At 47.2% G+C, this 21,786-nt stretch overlaps 1 protein-coding gene across 1 annotated transcript in view; it reads left to right on the forward strand.

The window, feature by feature from the left end:
* The window catches only part of SV2C (synaptic vesicle glycoprotein 2C), a 436,269-nt gene that overhangs the window by 368,898 nt on the left and 45,585 nt on the right, over positions 1–21,786 (forward strand). The window contains exons 7-9 of the mRNA XM_073680145.1: positions 716–826; positions 15,636–15,724; positions 21,458–21,622. Coding sequence (XP_073536246.1) covers positions 716–826; positions 15,636–15,724; positions 21,458–21,622 — 365 coding nt within the window. The remainder of the gene's footprint in view (positions 1–715; positions 827–15,635; positions 15,725–21,457; positions 21,623–21,786) is intronic.

Raw genomic sequence — 21,786 nt, forward strand, 5'->3', positions numbered from 1 at the left:
GCCTCCCACTCTTTCTCCTCTCAGACTGAACTCAACTCCTTCAAGATGTTCCCTTTTTATACTCCTACTCAAAGTGCTCCCCTGTACTGCTTCCTCCACCCACACCCACTACATGGTTCCCCCTCTCTCGGTTCCCCCCACTTCCAACCAGGGACAGAGCTCAGCATTAAGCCAGTGCATCTTGCCCCGCCTGCTGGTCTGGAATGGTGTAGTGTTGGATGCAGGTGGGTGGGTCCCGGGCAGTACTCCCTCCTTACCTGAGAGTGGGATACCACATCTCTGGGTGAGATGCAGTACCTCTGTGGCGACTGAACCCGCAGGGGCGCCACACAAGTATATTGTGCCAAGTACTGCTCATATAAGAGAGTGGTGGCCCACTCTTGTACAGGAGCCCACCGGAGTTTTCTCCTATTTTCCTGTGGGCCAGTCCAAGCCTGATTGCAAGGGTGTCTGTTGGTATTCAGGTTTCCTCCCACTTTCCAAAAACATACTGATAGGGAACCTAACTTCCCTTGTCATTGTCTCTAATGTGACGGAAATTTGATTGCGAGTCCCATTGGAACTATGACTGTTGTGAATTGGGACAATTTTATACAACATTGAATATGTTGGTGCTATATACAAAATGTAAATTCAATCTGTAACAGAGTACTGACTGCTCACCCACATTTCTGGATTTCTACAGTATGTTGGTCTTTTTTTTTTTTTTTTGCAGGTTCATACAATCAAAACTCCAAAACAAATTGATGAGCTCATTGAAATTGAGACAGACACTGGTACATGGTACAGAAGAGGTTTTGTAAGGATTCGCACTGAACTGTACGGTGTAAGTGAAATAATGAGAATATTCAATTGACTAAAACCAACTAAGTATTGCAGATTTCAGCTTTCAGCAGAATTACCAGTGCCCTCTTCATCTCAATATGGAGGATAAAAGAAAAGAACTGATACCAACAAAACAAGAGACGTCATACAGTACAGACCAAAACTCTAAAAGTTCACATAACGCCTTCTGCTGTTTGCTTTAGGTTCAAGTAGTTAACAGCATAAGCCTACAGCTGCTGTATACTCCAACACTAAGAACCTTTTTCCTGTCCAGTAAGAACTATAACTTTGATATAAAAGTTAATAAGTAGTTAGAAAGACTACAAAAATAAATTACGAATAGCAAAATTAGGTAACATACATATCTCAGGTGTAAAAATGAAAGCGATACACACTGGAAAAATGACCTAATAATGAACAGTAAGGAAAACATTTAAAGATATGACTCCCTATTAAACCTTAAAAACTGCCCTTCTGGACCACAGAGGTTAGCACCCTAACAAAAGTGGATGTGACGCCCACAATCAGTTCTTTTCCCTGTGCCCCCCAGTGATAATTTAGCCACTCAATAAATTACTACCGAGAGGAAACAAGTATTTACATAATCACATTCTAGAGGGAACTACATGCCACCCAGAAAATAAGAAACATGCACTGCATCTATTCATAGCGCTACTTGTGTGGGCCCACAAATCAGTCCCCTGAGGAACGTCCATGTGTCTGAGAGAAAACGAGTCAGGACGTGACCACTGTGGCAGTCAGCTATATCTTTTCTTTTTATAGGGACTATTGTATTGTCTAGTAATTGGCAAGTTTGATGCAATTTATTATGAAGTGGCTCATATAGGGATGCAGTTTTGTAAATACTTGTTTCTTCTCTGTGTTGAGGGCATTATATAGGGTATAACAGGAAGAGATCTTTATATATTTTTCTTATTGCTCATTGTTATGTCAGTTTCCCAATGCGTATCACTTGTTTTTTTATAAGCTTAAGATATGTATGAGCCCTGGTACCTAGTCCTATGTTCTACTTACACTCCAGTAACCTACTGTGTTGCTAGTAACTACTCACGATCACGAAGTGTTGAGACGAGACAGAGGGGTGAGACGAAGGCGTAGTCAGGAAACAGTGTAGGGTCAATATTCTAAGAAGTTAGCGAATCATGACAAAAGGGCTAGGCAAAGGGACGGTCAAAACAAATTCTGTGTTGAGCAGCAAAGATCAGAATACCAGATAAGGCACACAGAGGAAAGCTACAATTGGCAGCAATCAAAGGCAGAGAGCTGGTTAAATAGCCAGGTAATTACTCCGAACAAGGGCACATGAATGAAGCCCCGGCACACCATGGTCCTGATTGTATGACTAAACTTTCACTTCAAACACTCACAGCTCAGCACGCTCCAGCATCCGATTGGGCAGCTGAGCTGTCTATCACCATACTGACAGCTCAGCACACCCCTGTCCTAGATTGGACGGCAGAACAGTCATTCAGATAGGAGAAATCGTGACACCTACAATACAGTTTCAGTTGATATATCTGGGTTATTGCTTTTCATGCGGGCATTCAATGTGGATTTGGTAGAATTTTAATATAAATCTAGTAAAGGTTATAGTTCTTAGTGGGATTCTAATAAGCAATTAATTCCTGGTCTTCAGTAAGTGGGTCTCTTAATTTTATATCCTCTGTTCCTCCTGGAAAGGTAATTTATGGCTGATTATTTCACTAATTAAAGATGATTTGTGCTTTAAAGTTTAGTCTACACTCTACATCGTAGACCTTTTCATTAGTCAACAGACTGAACACAGTCAGAAAAAAATACATGGGTGATCATTGAATAATTACAAACTGGTGATAGTGTGACACCCCAGGGGTCTGGTTGCCACAGTAACGTAATGTTATGTCTGAGAGCAGGTGGGAGGTCCTTTAGTCAGGGATCCTGTGCATGCCACACCTCCTGCCCAGTCTTGGGAGGGGAAGAACTTCCCCTATATAAACCTGGGGCTGAGGCAGGGTGAGTGAGTAGAAGAAGAGAAGAAGTAGAGACAGCATAGGAAGAAACAGCAGTCACAAGGAGTCAGGGGCTGGCAGCTGCAGAGTTCGCCCTGACTAAGAAGACTTTTTACCGGACCCGGAGTCCGAGGCTGTGGGGACTAATTCCTGCCCAGCAGCAGAATCCGTCAGGCAGGGGATTTCAGGTCCTCTGGCCCAGAAGCCCGAAGGCACGGTCACACGCGTGGGACCAGCACCGCCATCGTGGAGCGGAAGCCATTAGAAGGCCCCGAGTCACCGGCCATACGGGTGAGCACCACACGGTACACTCAGGGACGTGGGCTACTTACATCAGCTCCTAGCAAGGTAGCCAGAAGAGTACAGTCAGTTTGGGAGGCCTACAACTACGCCTGGCCAGGGGAGATCCCATCTGCTCAAGGACTGACCAGGCCCCATCCGCTAGCAAGTACTCCGGGAGGGTCTTTTGTTGTTACCAGTAAAGACCCTGAACTACACCGTACCGTCTCTGAGTGGTTCCTGCTACCCCCATCATCCACGTCGGCTGCCCTGAGGCCATACCCCTCCCGTTGGGGGTTATACTATCACGCTGCACAATCTCACCATCGGCCTCAGCGGTCTGCCCTGCAGCAGCAGCCCCCTGGCTGCACTCAACGGGTGGCGTAGTCATCAACCATTTACTACTAATGGACTGCCGTCTAGTTTGACTCCCTGGGCACGGACCGGGTCACCGCCACGAGACTACAACCCTCCACAGATCCGGCTCCGGGTAAGCTCCCGCATGCGCAGCGCAGCGCGACACAGGCCCAGGGGCGCGTCAACTTTGGCGTAGTCGGCAGGATCTCGTGCCCGCAACCACCGGGTACTGCGTGCCTGAAAAGCAAAGACTGTTCAAACTTACCAGTGGTGAAGATTCCCGCTATCCGTGGAGGTTTCCCGCCATCCGGCGCCATCTTCTACCTTCTTCCCGCCATCAGCGAAGTTTTCCCGCCATCCGGCGCCATCTTCGACCTTCTTCCCGCCATCCGTGGAGTTTTCCCGCCATTGGACGCCATCTTGAGGACGCCGCACGGGAAGAAGAGGGGCGTGGACTCCGAAAGCGCGCGAGAACTGAAGCCCCGCCTCACGTCCGGACGTTGCGTAAGGTCCTGGAAGGAGCCCAGCAGACGCCGACGTCACCGGAGCGCGACGGAAGGTCCTCAACCCTGACGATCCACTGCGGAGCCGCGGCCTACGGAACAGGATCATCGCAAGGTAGGCCACGGTCCACTAGGGGGGAGGAAGATGTCGGATACGGAGGAGAGCTTCACTGCCTCAACCCCCGCCAGCGCCACCGCTGCTACAGTTATGCCCTTCACCATGCCCTATATCCCGGGAGCAGCTTGGCTACCCCAGTACTCAGGGGAGTCACATACCCTGCATGACTTTAGAGAAAAGCTGGATAGCCTCTTCCAGGTGTACCCCCTCACAGAAGAGCAAAAAGTGAGCATCCTGGTGACCCAACTAACCGGGGCAGCCAAAAGGGAAGTAAAATCCTGGCCACCTGGGAGGAAGACTGTCGCAGGGATACTAACCCGGCTGAAGGACACCTTTGATACCCGCACCTCAGCCGAGATTAAGCTTAGATTCTACGGGTGCAAGCAGCGAGCGCATGAGAGTATAAGGGACTATGCACTAAACCTACAAGAGGCCCTGAGGGCCATAAAGCAGACCGACCCTGATGGGGTGGGAAACGAGGACAGGCTGTTGACTGAACAATTTATAGAGGGTTTATATTGCAATGCCCACCGAACCCAGTTGCGGGCAATGGCCTTACAAGATCCCCATCTGGACTTTGCACAGTTCAAGGACAGAGCCATCCGGGTGCTCCGAGAACCGGCACCGGGTGGCGTTGTGACCCACAGGCGCCCAGCTATCACTTACCACCAGGAGGCGGCGCCCTTGTCGGCAGGGCCTGTGGGAGCTGATGCGCAGGCTTTGGACAATGACCCGGCTCCAGACCTACGCCATCAGGTCCAAGAGCTAGCTAAGAGCGTTGCTGCGCTAACCCGAACTGTGCAGTCTTTACAGGTTTCCACCCCAGGGAAGATCCAGCTGGCATCCGGACCGGAGGACATCCCGTGGCGTCGACCAAGGAGGACCCCACCGGCCAGAGGAAGACCCAGTGACCGATACAGCGAGGACGGACGACCCATCTGCCGCCGCTGCAATCAACCCGGACATATGGAAAGGTACTGTTCTTTAAACGGGCACAACCTGGGGTAGAGGGCCAACCCCCAGGAAAAAGATCACCAGGCCCATCGAACTGGCGCGACAGATATGTGGGAGGACGTCCAGTCTTGCCTGTGGTACTGGATGGCATTCCCATGAGTGCCCTACTGGACACCGGGTCACAGGTCACCACCATCCCGTACGTGCTCTTCAAGCAGTACTGGAATGACTCGGATATTACCCGCTACCCCGACGACGACTTGAGTATCATCGCCAGCAATGGTCAGCCCGTGCCACAGATCGGATTTAAAGAGGTGACCATCAAAATTGGTAGAGTCGAACTGGCCGCACAGGGACTGATCATTGTAGATATCGATAAACATGAGAGTCACCCAAAAATAACTCTAGGAACTAATGTAATTGAAAATTGTCTTGCAGAGGTGATTTTCCTTTTACAGCAGGTTGCCAAGAATGCCAGCTCCGGCGAGCAGCGGGTGCTCCAGAAAGAGATCCGGGCACTGATGCAACGGCAACAAGTGGAACTCTCCGGCGGTGAGATTGGTAGCGTAAGAATGTGTGACCCTTTTCCTATTGCCATGCCCCCAAAAAGTGAAATGATGATTTGGTGCCGGGCAGCTATTGGTCTGAGAGGTAGAGATTACCAGGCAATGGTAGAACCAGTTTACTCAGACAGTAGGCCCACCATTTTGACAGCACGGGGGGTGGTCAATGTACGCCATGGGAGGGTGCCCATTCGCATAATAAATATCGGGGAGAGGGAAGTGTACCTGCCCCGGTATGCCACGCTAGCCAAATTATATACCACTAATCAAAGTTCTATACAATCTGTGGAACCCTTGCCTCCATCTCACCCGGAGGAAGGTAACGGCTCTAAGAAAGACATGGAGGACTGGTGTCAGCAACTACATCTGGGTACTGACTCCACTCCCTCACATCAGAAACAAGGAGTCTATCGGGTGGTTCAAGAGTATGAGAGAGTGTTTAGTAAACACCCGTTAGACTTCGGGCGAGTCAAGGGGGTAGAACACAGCATCCCCACGGGAGATCATCCTCCCATAAAAGAGAGGTATCGACCCGTACCCCCTGCACATTACCAACACGCCAAGGGGATGCTTAGAGACATGAAGGAGGCTGGGGTAATCCGGGATAGCTGTAGCCCCTTGGCAGCCCCACTAGTTTTAGTCAAAAAGAAAGACAACACCATGAGGATGTGTGTAGATTACCGGAAAATCAACCGTATCACACACAAGGATGCGTACCCCTTACCAAGGATAGAGGAGTCATTGGCTGCTTTAAGATCTGCTAACTTCTTCTCTACCTTGGATCTCACTAGCGGGTACTGGCAGGTTCCTGTAGCAGAGGCGGACCGGGAGAAGACCGCATTCACCACCCCGATGGGACTTAGCGAGTTCACCTGCATGCCGTTCGGACTCTGCAACGCCCCAGGAACCTTCCAACGATTAATGGAGTGCTGTCTGGGCCACAGAAACTTCGAGACGGTCCTGTTGTACCTGGACGATGTCATCGTATACTCCAAAACTTATGAGGACCACCTGAAACACCTGGCGGAGGTGTTCGAAGCTCTGGCGAGTTACGGCCTAAAGGTGAAACCCTCCAAGTGTCACCTCCTGAAACCAAAGGTGCAATACCTGGGACACGTGGTGAGCGCTGACGGAGTGGCTCCCGACCCCGATAAGATCACCGCAATTAAGGGATGGCCAAGCCCCTCCAGCGTAAAAGAAGTGCGGCAGTTCCTAGGGTTGGTAGGCTACTACCGAAGGTTTATTCCCGGTTTCACCAAAAAGGCAGCACCTATGCAGGACCTCCTGATAGGCCAGTCCCGGAAGGCCAAGAACCAGAAGCCGCCCTTCAAATGGGAAAAGCTAGAAGAAGAGTCCTTCCGCCAGCTGAAGATGGCCCTCACGGGGGATGAAATCTTGGCGTACCCGGACTATAGCCAGCCCTTCATCCTCTACACCGACGCCAGTAACATCGGGCTAGGAGCCGTACTGTCCCAGATTCAGCAGGGGAGAGAACGAGTAATCTCCTATGCCAGCCGAAAACTGCGACCCACCGAAAGGAACCCCGAAAATTACAGCTCATTTAAGCTAGAGTTCCTGGCCGTGGTATGGGCAGTCACCGAGCGCTTTAGGCATTACCTCGCTTCTTCCCGGTTCACCGTATACACGGATAACAACCCGTTGACACACCTGGACACGGCAAGACTCGGTGCCCTGGAGCAGAGGTGGATGGCCCGTCTGTCCAACTACGAGTTCACAATCAAATACCGGGCAGGACGCTCCAATACTAACGCGGACGCCCTGTCCAGGATGCCCAACCTGCCGGACGAAGGAGAAGATCCGGAGGGACTGGAAGAAGTTGAACTCCCTGCGTTCCACCGTCATGGGACTATCCAGTATTCCCACCGGGTAAGGGGTAAGCAGGCTGCTACGTTGAACCCCTTACCCCACTACAACTGGGCGGAAACGCAAGACAGCGACCCTGCCGTCCGACTGGTGAAGGAGATGCTGACTCGGCCGGAGGCTCGCCTTGAACCAGACGCTCCGGAGGAAGCCAAACAACTATGGGCGGAGAAGAGTCGACTATTCCTTTACAAGGGGAAGTTGTGCCGCAGAATGGTCAACTCCCGGACGCATGAACTACTCTGGCAAGTAGTGGTGCCCCGAAGAGACGCAGCCATGGTGATGGAGGCATACCACGACGGAGCTGGACACTTCGGGTGGAAAAAGCTGGAGTTCCTGCTGCGCGAGCGGTTCCACTGGGTAGGCATGAGGGGAACCATCGAGAAGTGGTGCAGAGACTGTGGCCCGTGCAATCTGAGAAGGAAGGACCGGGCCAGCCAGAAGACTCCCCTGCAGTCCATCGTCACCCGGCAACCGTTGGAACTGGTAGCCTTGGATCATGTAAAACTGACCCCAAGCAGAAGTGGCTACGTCTACGCGTTAACCATCGTGGATCATTACTCCCGGTTCTTGGTTGTCGTCCCCGTCAAGGACTTAACGGCTCAAACAGCAGCTAGGGCCTTCCAGCAGCACTTCTGCCGTCCACACGGGTACCCGGACCAAGTGCTGACGGACCAGGGACCTGCCTTTGAAGCGGAGGTCTTCCAGGAATTCTGCAATCTGTATGGCTGCCGGAAGATAAGGACGACACCCTACCATCCGCAAACTAATGGACTTTGTGAAAAAATGAACCAGGTGGTAATGGATCTTCTAAAAACATTGCCCCTGGAAGAACGCAGTCTGTGGCCTGAGAAGTTGCCCGATCTGGTGGACCTATACAACCACATCCCGGTAGGTTCCACCAACTGTACCCCGGCTTACCTAATGAGGGCGAGACCTGGTAAGTTACCTGTTGACCTGGAAATGGGAGTCCTGACACCTGAGGACACTTCACCAGAAACAGACTGGGACACAGAGAGGCAGCAGCAGTACCGGAGAGTACAGGAGAGCGTGGAGCGAAGTCTCTGTCAGGCTAGGGAAAGACAAGAGAAGACTTACAACCAGTATGCTCCCGCTGTTCCCCTGGTACCCGGAGAGCAGGTCTTGAAGAGGAAAAGACGGCTCCACAAGTTGGATGACCAGTGGGAGAAGGACCCGTACACCGTACTGCCCTCAAGCCACGAGAACCCGAAGGTCTGTACCATCAGTAAAGACGGAGGGGAAACCACAGCCATTGTATCCCGGGACCACCTGAAGAAGTGTCCCGAACAACTGAGGAACCCTGAAGAGGAACAAGAAGACCATCGACCCGTGGGAGAAAGGGAAGATATGGTTAGTACCGTGCTCGGGGACTTCCCTCGGTCTTGGACTCAAGTCAATGGTGCAGTTGTGGTACCCGTACTCACCTTCCTCCAACCATCATCCCAAGAACCTACGGAGCAACGGGTAGAGCTGGAAGAACAGCCGGTCCAGGAGGCAGAAGACTCCACACAAGTAGAACAGGAGAATCAACCCTCTGCTTATAGTGAGCCTGCCGTACCCCTAGTGAGACAAAGAGCCGGTAGACAGCTGCCCAGTTTACCCTTGACAGCTCCTATACCCTGTAGTTCAGGGCCAGACAGTCAGCTCCGTAGGTCCACTAGGGCCACTAGAGGCCAGTTACCCGCACGTTGGAGGATCTAAATGTTTAAGCTATTTTATAATGTTTACCTGTCTATAGTTGCTTGTGTGTAATTTTGTATTTTTAGTTGTTTTTAGGAATCCTTGGTGGATTTACCGGGAATCCTTGTATATAGTTGGAGCGTAACCCAGGATGGACTAAAGACTGTCAAGGACTCGGGGTAGAACAGACCCCTACCTGGTTACGTCTCCCTGTGTTGGTGAAATGGACACCTTGCTTTCTTCAGAGACTGCACCCGGTTGCGGACACGCCGTAACCATCTTTATGTGTTTTCTTATTGTATTATTAATGTTTTGCCTTGTTATGTTTTCTAAATGTGTTTAGTCCCGGAGTACTAAATTTTACTAGGGGGGAATGTGACACCCCAGGGGTCTGGTTGCCACAGTAACGTAATGTTATGTCTGAGAGCAGGTGGGAGGTCCTTTAGTCAGGGATCCTGTGCATGCCACACCTCCTGCCCAGTCTTGGGAGGGGAAGAACTTCCCCTATATAAACCTGGGGCTGAGGCAGGGTGAGTGAGTAGAAGAAGAGAAGAAGTAGAGACAGCATAGGAAGAAACAGCAGTTACAAGGAGTCAGGGGCTGGCAGCTGCAGAGTTCGCCCTGACTAAGAAGACTTTTTACCGGACCCGGAGTCCGAGGCTGTGGGGACTAATTCCTGCCCAGCAGCAGAATCCGTCAGGCAGGGGATTTCAGGTCCTCTGGCCCAGAAGCCCGAAGGCACGGTCACACGCGTGGGACCAGCACCGCCATCGTGGAGCGGAAGCCATTAGAAGGCCCCGAGTCACCGGCCATACGGGTGAGCACCACACGGTACACTCAGGGACGTGGGCTACTTACATCAGCTCCTAGCAAGGTAGCCAGAAGAGTACAGTCAGTTTGGGAGGCCTACAACTACGCCTGGCCAGGGGAGATCCCATCTGCTCAAGGACTGACCAGGCCCCATCCGCTAGCAAGTACTCCGGGAGGGTCTTTTGTTGTTACCAGTAAAGACCCTGAACTACACCGTACCGTCTCTGAGTGGTTCCTGCTACCCCCATCATCCACGTCGGCTGCCCTGAGGCCATACCCCTCCCGTTGGGGGTTATACTATCACGCTGCACAATCCCACCATCGGCCTCAGCGGTCTGCCCTGCAGCAGCAGCCCCCTGGCTGCACTCAACGGGTGGCGTAGTCATCAACCATTTACTACTAATGGACTGCCGTCTAGTTTGACTCCCTGGGCACGGACCGGGTCACCGCCACGAGACTACAACCCTCCACAGATCCGGCTCCGGGTAAGCTCCCGCATGCGCAGCGCAGCGCGACACAGGCCCAGGGGCGCGTCAATAGAAACTGGATTCTCTCATTTTTGATGGAGTGTAATAAGGGCACCAAAGTATTTCAGAGTACAATACAAGCTAGTTGAAAAAAGGAAAAAATCTTATACAGTGGGGAAAATAAGTATTTGACACATTGCCGATTTAGCAAGTTTTCCCAGCTACAAAGAATGGAGAGGTCTGTAATTTTTATCGTAGGTACACTTCACCTATGAGAGACAGAATCTAAAAATAAAAACCAGAAAAACACATTGTATGATTTTTAAATAATTAAATTGCATGAAATAAGTATTTGATACAACATAAAAACAGAACTTAATATTTGGTACAGAAACCTTTGTTTGCAATTACAGAGGTCAGAGGTTTCCTGTTATTCTTGACCAAGTTTTCACACACCGCAGCTGGGATTTTGGCCCACTCCTCCATACAGATCTTCTCCAGATCTTTCAGGTTTTGGGGCTGTTGTTGGGCAACATTGAGTTTCAGCTCCCTCGGCAGTGTATCAAATACTTATTTTCCTCACTGTATAAAGAGATAGATGAGATAGATAATTTCACAACCCCACAACACATTATAACATTGCACCCTTTAGTGCATTGTGTGTGGAGCTTATCGGGCAGCTTTTTATGATTAAATAAATGAAAAAAATTATGTGGGGTCGCCCCTATTTTTGATAACCAGCCAAGGTAAAGCAGACAGCTGATATCATCATGCTGGGAAGGTCCATTGTAATTGGACGGTATTACCATGTATGGCAGACAATCCCTGCATGTTTCTTGGCTGTCTAACAGCCGCAAAACATGCAGGATGGGGACTCGAGCATGGTGCTCGAGCACCCTCAATACTCCATGAAGTAACGCGCGTGCCCAAGGACCCCGATGCTAAATCGAGTATCAAGCAGTGGCGAGCACGCTCGCTCATCACTAGCGATAACTTGTTTTTAAGCACTGAATAAAACATGAGTCTATGCCAAAACATAATACAATCTCTGATACTGTATAATCCTCTCTAATCCTATTCTGGATTCAGACCAGTATGGAACCAGTGATACAGATCTACTAGTATTAAAGTCATCTAGATTTACATCAGAGGTCTGCTTAATCTGTGATTAGCCAGATACCAGAAATGTTATCTTTTGTGATAATATCCACAAATCCTTTCCTTATGTTTGACTAGGTAAATCAAGCTCCCTTAGATAAAATCTGCCTGCAGTCTTAAAAAGCAAGCCCAGCATTAGCTAATATTAGCTACCAAAAGTGCAAGCTGCATTAAGTCCAGTGCATTCATCCTATAAAATATTAAGCAGTTGGCAGTCCAAACAGAAGAGCATTGTGCCAGCCGGCACATTATGTTCTGAAACCCATTAGGTTCTAGAACTGGCTTCTTTATAAAACAGTCTGGGACGAGGATAGATAGGAGGTGACAGGTGAGCGATTATACCATATCATACACAGCAGCATATCCAATGAGGAAGATATATGGCCAGGACATTGGCAGGCAAGAATGATGTTTGGGATCCATAACCAGGGGCATAGTTACATGGGGGCAAAATTAGTACTCACTGCTGAAATCACTATTGCTATAGATGGATCAATGCTTTACGCTATGTTCCCACAATGAGTGTTGGATGAGTTTTTACTGTTATACATTTTCTGCAGAATTTCTACTCCAATTAGGTAAATTAGGTTTCTTGCGTTTTTTTCATTGCGTTTTTTAAATGTCCTTTTGACGTTGCAGTTTTTGTCTCTCTTTGGTATGTCATGCTTTAAATAAAGCTGTTTTGTTTCAAAACTTTCTTGATACAGTCATGTGCGGATTATATGGTGTAAGGCAGCGGTGTTCACACCGTGCAGTTACTGAGACAATGACCCAAGCAAGTCCAACATAAACAGCTTTTATTTCAGCAACTCACGGGTAAACAGGAAGTCCTCCGGTTTGCAGCCGGGTTAACAGAAGTCCATACACAATGGTTGCCGTGGGCAACGGCCATGCCGGGTCGCTCAGAGCCTGACTGGTGCAGAGCCTTCCCAGGCGTGGGTTCAGCTATACACAGTCCTGCCGAGCTTTCCTGCTATGTTCCTAGCAGGTCCCAACACTGAACAACACTAATCCTTAGTGCAGGGTTTTTAAAGGACCTGTGGCAAGAGCCACTGGAAAACCCGGGTTGGAGGGAGGAGGCCGCCCCACTGCCTTCCTGTAGCCTGCCTCCCCCAAGAAATGAAGGCCCTGCCGGGTTTTACTAATCTGCCTTAGCCAGATAGCCTGACCAGCAGTCATCAAAGCAAAAAGTGGCTACTTTGAAGAACCTAGAATATAAGACATATTTTCAGTTGTTTCACACTTTTTTGTTAAGTATATAATTCCATGTGTTAATTCATAGTTTTGATGCCTTCAGTGTGAATGTACAATTTTCAAAGTCATGAAAATACAGAAAAATCTTTAAATGAGAAGGTGTGTCCAAACTTTTGGTCTGTACTGTATATGCCCTAGTAGTGGCCTCTATTATTATTATAATTATTATTTATTTATATAGTGCCATTGATTCCATGGTGCATGAAGAGGGGTTACATACAAAATACGGATATTTACATTAAATGAACTAACAATGATAGACTGGTACAGAGGGAAGATGGCACTGTCCTTGGGGGCTTACATTCTACAGGGTGATGGAGACAGTAGATTGGGTTGCAGCAGCTCTGGTGGTGGTGGGACTGCAGCTCCGGTGGTGGTGAGAAGGCAGCGGGGTCATTGCAGGTTGTGAGCTTTCTTGAAGAGATGGGTTTTCAGGTTCAGTCTGAAGGATCCGAATGTGGTGGCTAATTGGATGTGTTAAGGCACAGAATTCCAGAGGATGGGGGATATTCAGGAGAAGTCTTGGAGGCGATAGGGTAAGGAACGAATAAGTGTGGAGGAGGGGAGGTGGTTTTGGGAGGACCAGAGATTACGTGAGGGAATATATCGTTAGATTACTTCAGAGATGTACGGAGGAGAAAGGTTATGGATGGCTTTGTAGGTCTGTGTTAGTAGTTTGAACTTGATACGCTGGGCAATTGGGAACCAGTAAAGAGATTTGCAAAGGTGGGTAGCAGAGGAGTAGCGAGGAGAGAGATGAACTAGTCGGGCAGCAGAGTTAATTAAGGACAGACTGGAGAGGTGCAAGAGAGTTAGCAGGTAGGCCACAGAGGAGAATGTTGCAGTAGTCGAGGCGGGAGATGATGAGGGCATGCACAAGAAGTTTAGTAGATTGAGGGTTGAGGAAAGGACGGATTCTGGAAATATTTTTGAGCTGGAGGCGACAGGAGGTAGCGAGAGCTTGGATGACTGGTTTGAAAGACAGGGCAGAGTCAAGGGTTACACAGAGGCAGCGGATTTCCAATACAGGAGAAAGAGTGATGTCCTTTATTGTGATAGATAGATGGATCAGATAGGGAAGATACACGAGATGGAGGAAAGATAATGAGTTCAGATTTGTCCACATTGAGCTTGAGGAAGCGAGAGGAGAAGAAGGATGTGATAGACAAGCTGGGATTCTGAACAGCAGAAAGGTGACGTCTGGGCTAGAGAAGTAGATCTGAGTGTCATCAGCATACAGGTTGTACTGGAAGCCATGGGACTTTATGAACTGTCCCAGGCCAAGGGTATAGCTGGAGAAGAGTAGGGGTCCTAGGACGGAGTCTTGAGGGACTCCAACAGAGAGAGGGCGGAATGAGGAGGTAGTGTGTCAGTGGGAGACGCTAAATGTGCGGTTAAAAAGGTATGAGGAGATCCAGGATAGAGTCTTTGACACCAAAGGAAGAGAGAATGTGTAGCAGGAGGCACTGGTCAACTGTGTTGAAGGCAGAGGACTTGTCTAGAAGGAGGAGTACAGATAATTGTCTGTTAGCTTTGGCTGTAAGTAAGTAATTAGTAATTTTGGTCAGTGCAGTTTCGGTGGAATGGTAGGGAAGGAAGCCAGATTGTTGGTTGTTGAAGAGAGAGTTATTTGAGAGGTGAGAGGAAAGTTCAGTGTGAACATGTTGCTCAAGGAGTTTGCAAGCAAATGGGAGCAGCGATATGGGACGATAGCTGGGCAAAGCGGTTGGGTCGAGGGATGGCTTTTTTAGGATGGGCGTGATTGTGGCATATTTGAAAGCAGAGAACCTCTAGTTGGCTAATAAGCCACAGGAGGTCAAGGATCTGGAAATAACCAAGTTGTCTGTGTTACGCTATTTCTGTAACTCCCATTGAAGTTTTTGTAACCCAGACAAATTGTGGACGGCACATAGATATTTAAATCTCAACCACGAATGACTGAGATAGATATACCCTTTAAGTTTATAAATTACCAGGTACCTAACAACAAGGGATGCACAGGAATGCGTCACACATCTGAATGGGCCCAACTGTAAATGAGCAGCATGATGGCTCAGTGGTTAGCACTGTAGCTGGGGTCCTGGGTTCAAACCAGACCAAGGACAACATTTGCAAGTAGTTTGTATGTTCTCCCCGTGTTTGCGTGGGTTTCCTCCGGGTTCTCCAGTTTCCTCCCACACTCCAAACATATTCTAATAGGGATTTTAGACTGTGAGCCCCAATCGGGACAGTGATGATGTTTGTAAAGTGCTGTGGAATTAACAGCGCTATATAAGAGTGTAAAATAATAATAATAATGAACTCTATTATAGATTTTACACTATTCAAGGATCCTCCTTCTTGACCCACTATCACAGAATCTTCTTTAATATAAGCGCAACTCTTTCCCATAGCTACAATGTATATAAGTATAAGGAGAAATTTAAATTTTGGGAAAGCGTTCACAAAGCGTTCGTTTCTGCATACAGTCGAAATTTCCCCAAAATTGTACTTACCTCTCTATAAGAGCAGAAGCATTGTGTAATGAGTGACAGGGAAACTTAACCTGATGATACTTAATCTCACTAATAAGCCAGTAGATGACTGTCTCTCCTACACTTCTCCCATTTCACATTCTGTATGAAAATTAATTAAAATGAAAGCCTGTAATTATCCTGCCCCCTAATTACCCTTATCTTCTCATATGAAATGTTCTGTATTGTGATGTGCTCTATCATTTACCTACATTATTGTTAATATTATCCATTATTTTACAGATATGGGTAACGTTCATGAAATGCTTTGATTATCCTGTCAAAGAAAACACTATCAAACTGACAGTAGTATGGCTCACGTTGTCATTCGGGTAGGTTTTGCCTTTGGTCCCATAAAGTTCTTTTACATTTGTAAAAACTGCAATTAATTGTTTTTTATATATTTTATATGAAAACTATAGTGATTTCAAAATCATCAAATAATGGCACTAGAGTCAGATGCAAGCCTCAGCTCTACTCATCCATTAATCTTTATATATCGTTACCCCAAGTACTTACCACTTCATTAAGTGGATCTGTCACCAGATTTCATAATACAAACTGCAAAACTTCATTAAAGTGGTTAGCTAACTAATTAAAAAATAAATACAACTCTGCAATAATATACATAATTTATTAAACAATATCAATACAAAAAAAATGGCACTCTCCAGCGTAATTTCAACACTTTCTGCCTCTTTACTCACTCCTTTCCATTGTCTTTTCTCTTCCTATGAGCTGACAGCAGCCTGTTCCCTTTTAATTCAGCAGCAGCCTATAACTCCTTATTTATCTATCTATCCATATATCTATCTATCTATCTATCTATCTATCTATCGCTCTCATATCTATCTATCCATATCTATCCATATATCTATGAAAAAAATAGTAGAAACAGCACTCCAAAAATAGATGATTTATTAGCTCAGCAAGAGCTGTGGCAACGTTTCGACTGAATACAGCCTTTTTTTTCTATCCATATATCTATCTATCATCTATCTATCCATATCTATCCACAGGGCCGGCGTCAGCACCCGGCGTACCCGGGCAAGTGCCGGGGCCCTGGAAAATCAGAGGGGCCCAGCCGCCCACTCACTGTCGGGGCCCGGGCCCACACATACTCACTGTCGGGGCCCGGGCCCACACACCCACCCACCCGCCCACTTACTGTCGGGGCCCGGGCCCACACACCCACCCACCCGCCCATTCACTGTAGGGGCCCGGGCCCACGCACTGTCGGGGCCGGGCCCACACACCCACCCGCCCACTCACTGTCGGGGCCGGGCCCACACACTGTCGGGGCCGGGCCCACACACCCACCCGCCCACTCACTGTCGGGGCCGGGCCCACACACCCACCCGCCCACTCACTGTCGGGGCCCTGGCCGCTTCCTCGGCACCTGTTCAGGGACGCAGGCGCTGCTTGATTGCCGGCACTTCCCCCAGACATGGCCGCGCGCTGTCCGGCTGTGTCTGCTAGTAATGACACGGCAGGGTCGACGGCACTGCACCTTTAATTGTGCTTGTGTGTCGCTCCTGCCGCATCATTACTAGCAGACACAGCCGCACAGCGTGCGGCCATGTCTGGGGGAGTGCCGGCAATCAAACACCGTCGGAGCGGAGGTCCTGCACAGATGGGCGGGAGGGGCCCGGACCCGACCGCAAGTGGGCCCCTCTGATGTTCCAGGGCCATGAAGTCTGTGACACGCCGGGGGCCCTGCACTGCCCCATACCCGAGGAGCTGCTGGACAGGACACTGGACCGGGGACAGGTGAGTGAGGCTTCCCCAATCCCCATATTAAAAATATTAGTAATGGGTCTGTGTGAGTGCATGTATGTGAATGTCAGTGTATATGACTGTGTATATATATTTGTCTGTTTTATCTATGTGTATGTCTGTATATGTACATATGTCTGCGTACCGTGTGTGCGCGCGCATATATCTGCGTACCGTGTGTGCGCGCGCATATGTCTGCGTACCGTGTGTGCGTGCGCATATGTCTGCGTACCGTGTGTGCGCGCGCATATGTCTGCGTACCGTGTGTGCGCTCGCATATGTCTGCGTACCGTGTGTGCGCGCATATGTCTGCGTACCGTGTGTGCGCACGCATATGTCTGCGTACCGTGTGTGCGTGCATATGTCTGCGTACCGTGTGCGCGCGCGCATATGTCTGCGTACCGTGTGTGCGCGCGCATATGTCTGCGTACCGTGTGTGCGCGCGCATATGTCTGCGTACCGTGTGTGCGCGCGCATATGTCTGCGTACCGTGTGTGCGCGCGCATATGTCTGCGTACCGTGTGTGCGCGCGCATATGTCTGCGTACCGTGTGTGCGCGCGCATATGTCTGCGTACCGTGTGTGCGCGCGCATATGTCTGCGTACCGTGTGTGCGCGCGCATATGTCTGCGTACCGTGTGTGCGCACGCATATGTCTGCGTACCGTGTGTGCGTGCATATGCCTGCGTACCGTGTGCGCGCGCGCATATGTCTGCGTACCGTGTGTGCGCACGCATATGTCTGCGTACCGTGTGTGTGCGTGCATATGTCTGCGTACCGTGTGTGCGCGCGCATGTCTGCGTACCGTGTGTGCGTGCATATGTCTGCGTACCGTGTGTGCGTGCATATGTCTGCGTACCGTGCGTGCGCGCGCATATGTCTGCGTCTGTGAAGGATGAGGGGGCAGGCTGGGCCATGTGTAATAAATAAATAAATATATATATATATTTATATATTTATTTCTCCGTCGTATCTGTGCATCATGAATCGTGTATGTGTTAAAAGGGCCCACTGAGACTCTTTCGCCCGGGGCCCAGAAAAACCTGGAGCCGGCCCTGTCTATCCATATATCTATGTATCATCTATCTATCGATTTCATATCTATTCATATATCTATCTATCCATATCTATCTATCATCTATCGATCTCATATCTATCCATATATCTATCTATCTATCCATATCTATCTATCTATCTATCTACAACCCCTGGCAAAAATTATGTAATCACCGGGCTCGGAGGATGTTCATTCAGTTGTTTAATGTTGTTGAAAAAAAGCAGATCACAGACGTGGCACAAAACTAAAGTCATTTCAAATGGCAACTTTATGGCTTTAAGAAACACTAAAAGAAATCAAGATAAAAAATGTGGTACTCAGTAAGGGTAATTTTTTTCAGACCAGGCAGAGGGAAAAAATCATGGAATCACTCAATTCGGAGGAACAAATTATGGAATCACCCTGTAAATTTTAATTTCCAATACTAACACCTGCATCAAATTAGATCTGCTCGTTAGTCTGCATCTAAAAAGGAGTGATCACACCTTGGAGAGCTGTTGCACCAAGTGGACTGACATGAATCATGGCTCCAACACGAGAGATGTCAATTGAAACAAAGGAGAGGATTATAAAACTCTTAAAAGAATGTAAATCATCACGCAATGTTGCAAAAGATGTTGGTTGTTCACAGTCTGTTGTGTCTAAAATCTGGACCAAATACAAACAAAATGGGAAGGTTGTTAAAGGCACCAAGTGGACTGACATGAATCATGGCTCCAACACGAGAGATGTCAATTGAAACAAAGGAGAGGATTATAAAACTCTTAAAAGAATGTAAATCATCACGCAATGTTGCAAAAGATGTTGGTTGTTCACAGTCTGCTGTGTCTAAAATCTGGACCAAATACAAACAAAATGGGAAGGTTGTTAAAGGCAAACATACTGGTAGACCAAGGAAGACATCAAAGCGTCAAGACCGGAAAATTAAAGCAATATGTCTCCAAAACAGGAAATGCACAACAAAACAAATGAGGAACAAGTGGGAGGAAATTGGAGTCAATGTCTGTGACCGAACTGTAAGAAACCGCCTAAAGGAAATGGGATTTACATACAGAAAAGCTAAACAAAAGCCATCATTAACACCTAAACAGAAAAAAACAAGGTTACAATGGGCTAAGGAAAAGCAATCGTGGACTGTGGATGACTGGATGAAAGTCATATTCAGTGATGAATCGTGAATCTACATCGGGCAAGGTGATGATGCTGGAACTTTTGTTTGGTGCCGTTCCAATGAGATTTATAAAGATGACTGCATGAAGAGAACATGCAAATTTCCACAGTCATTGATGATATGGGGCTGCATGTCAGGTAAAGTCACTGGGAAGATGGCTGTCATTACATCTTCAATAAATGCCCAAGTGTACATTGATATTTTGGACAGTTTTCTTATCCCATCAATTGAAAGGATGTTTGGGGATGATGACATCATTTTTCAAGATGATAATGCATCCTGCCGTAAAGCAAAAACTGTGAAAACATTCCTTGAAAGAAGACACATAAGGTCAATGTCATGGCCTGCAAATAGTCCGGAACTCAATCCAATTGAAAATCTTTGGTGGAAGTTGAAGAAAATGGTCCATGACAAGGCTCCAACCTGCAAAGCTGATCTGGCAACAGCAATCAGAGAAAGTTGGAGCCAGATTGATGAAGAGTACTGTTTGTCACTCATTAAGCCCATGCCTCAGAGACTGCAAGCTGTTATTAAAGTCAGAGGTGGTGCAACAAAATACTAGTGATGTATTGGAGTGTTCTTTTGTGTGTTTGTTTTTCATGATTCCATAATTTTTTCCTCAGAACTGAGTGATTCCATAATTTTTTCCCTCTGCTTGGTCTGAAAAAATTACCTTTACTGAGTACCACATTTTTTATCTTGATTTCTTTTAGTGTTTCTTAAAGCCATAAAGTTGCCATTTGAAATGACTTTAGTTTTGTGCCATGTCTGTGATCTGCTTTTTTTCAACAACATTAAACAACTGAATGAACATCCTCCGAGCCCGGTGATTCCATAATTTTTGCCAGGGGTTGTATCTCTCTATCCATATCTATCTCTCTATCCATATCTATCTCTCTATCCATATCTATCTATCTATCTATCTATCTATCTATCTATCTATCTATCTATCTATCTATCCATATCTATCTATCTATCTATCCATATCTATTCATCGATCTATCTATCCATATATCTATCCATGTATCTAACTATCCATATCTATCTATCCATATCTATTTAGATTGTGAGCCTCAATGGGGACAGTGCTGATAATATGTCTGAATTGTAAAGCGCTGCGGAATATGTTGGCGCTAAATTAATAAAAATATTATTATTATTATCTATCTATCTATCCATATCTATCTATCTATCTATCTATCTATCCATATCTATCTATCTATCTAGTTTGCTGCTCATCTCCATTAAATTGAACAGAATAAAGCTGCAATACAGACATACAAGAGTGGCACAATTTCTGGAGATGAAGGCCCCAATTCATCAAAAAAATTATGCCAGAATTCTGGCAAAGCCGGCAAAACTTGGAGTTGCACAAAAAAAAATGCGACTTTTTTTTTCATGCCAGTTTCTAAAAAATGAGCAGAGCTGGGTTGGGATGGGGTGCGGAGTGGGCGTGACACCACAGTTTGTCTAACTCATTACAAATTGAGATGTTCCTTACACCAGAAATCTTACTCCAGCTGCTGACAGGAGTAAGATTTGTGACGAGGCACACAGGCACATGCCACTTATCAGACGCTACTGATTAATTAGTGTGCCTCTGAATGAATCAGAAGCATTTCACTCATGCACAATCCATCAGGGCATAGATGAATAAGGGTTATAGACCCCTTTAAAGGGATTATCCAGCCTTTAAAAGTTGGTCAATGAATGAATAATATACGGCACTCCAGTATAAAGTGATGAGTTGACAGAGTAGGGCTTCACTTGAGTCACACTTGAGTGCTGATTTTTTCTTCTACTATTTAAAAATTGGTCAGTTATCCTTAGAATCGGCCACCAATATTAGATTGCAGAGGTCCATCTGTCAGCATCCTGTCCAATCAGCTGTTTGAAGAGCCCACAATGTTCTTACCTGCCTACAATGTGTTTTTTTAAAGCGACTGTTCAAGATATTGCAGCATTGTTTCTGCTGACCTTAGGGCGTGAGAATAGTCAGACCCCAGCCAATGTCATATGCATGACTTTATTGTCGCTAAGAGTTCTCGCTCTCTCTTCTCAGATATTACGGGTTATCCGTCTGGTTCTCCGATGTCATTAAACACCTGCAAGCGGATGAATATGCATTGAGAGTGAAATACTTCTACGGAGAGAATATTTCAAACTATCATTTCAACTTTACTCTTGAAAACCAAATCCATAAAAGTGGAGATTTCATCAATGACAAGTATTAATCTTCATTTCTTCCTTTAATCAATAGCATATTAATCTTATTTTCCTTAGTGTTATCTTGTTGTGTAATGCACATTACAGGTTACAAACATAGAGAAATTAGACTACAAACCACCCATGTGCTAAAATGATAGGAAATATATACTCCTCCGCATTGAA

The sequence above is a fragment of the Phyllobates terribilis genome, unplaced genomic scaffold (assembly GCF_046119375.1).
Source record: "Phyllobates terribilis strain yellow unplaced genomic scaffold, ASM4611937v1 Scaffold_1__5_contigs__length_1240528914, whole genome shotgun sequence".
NCBI classification, from domain to species: Eukaryota; Metazoa; Chordata; class Amphibia; order Anura; family Dendrobatidae; genus Phyllobates; species Phyllobates terribilis.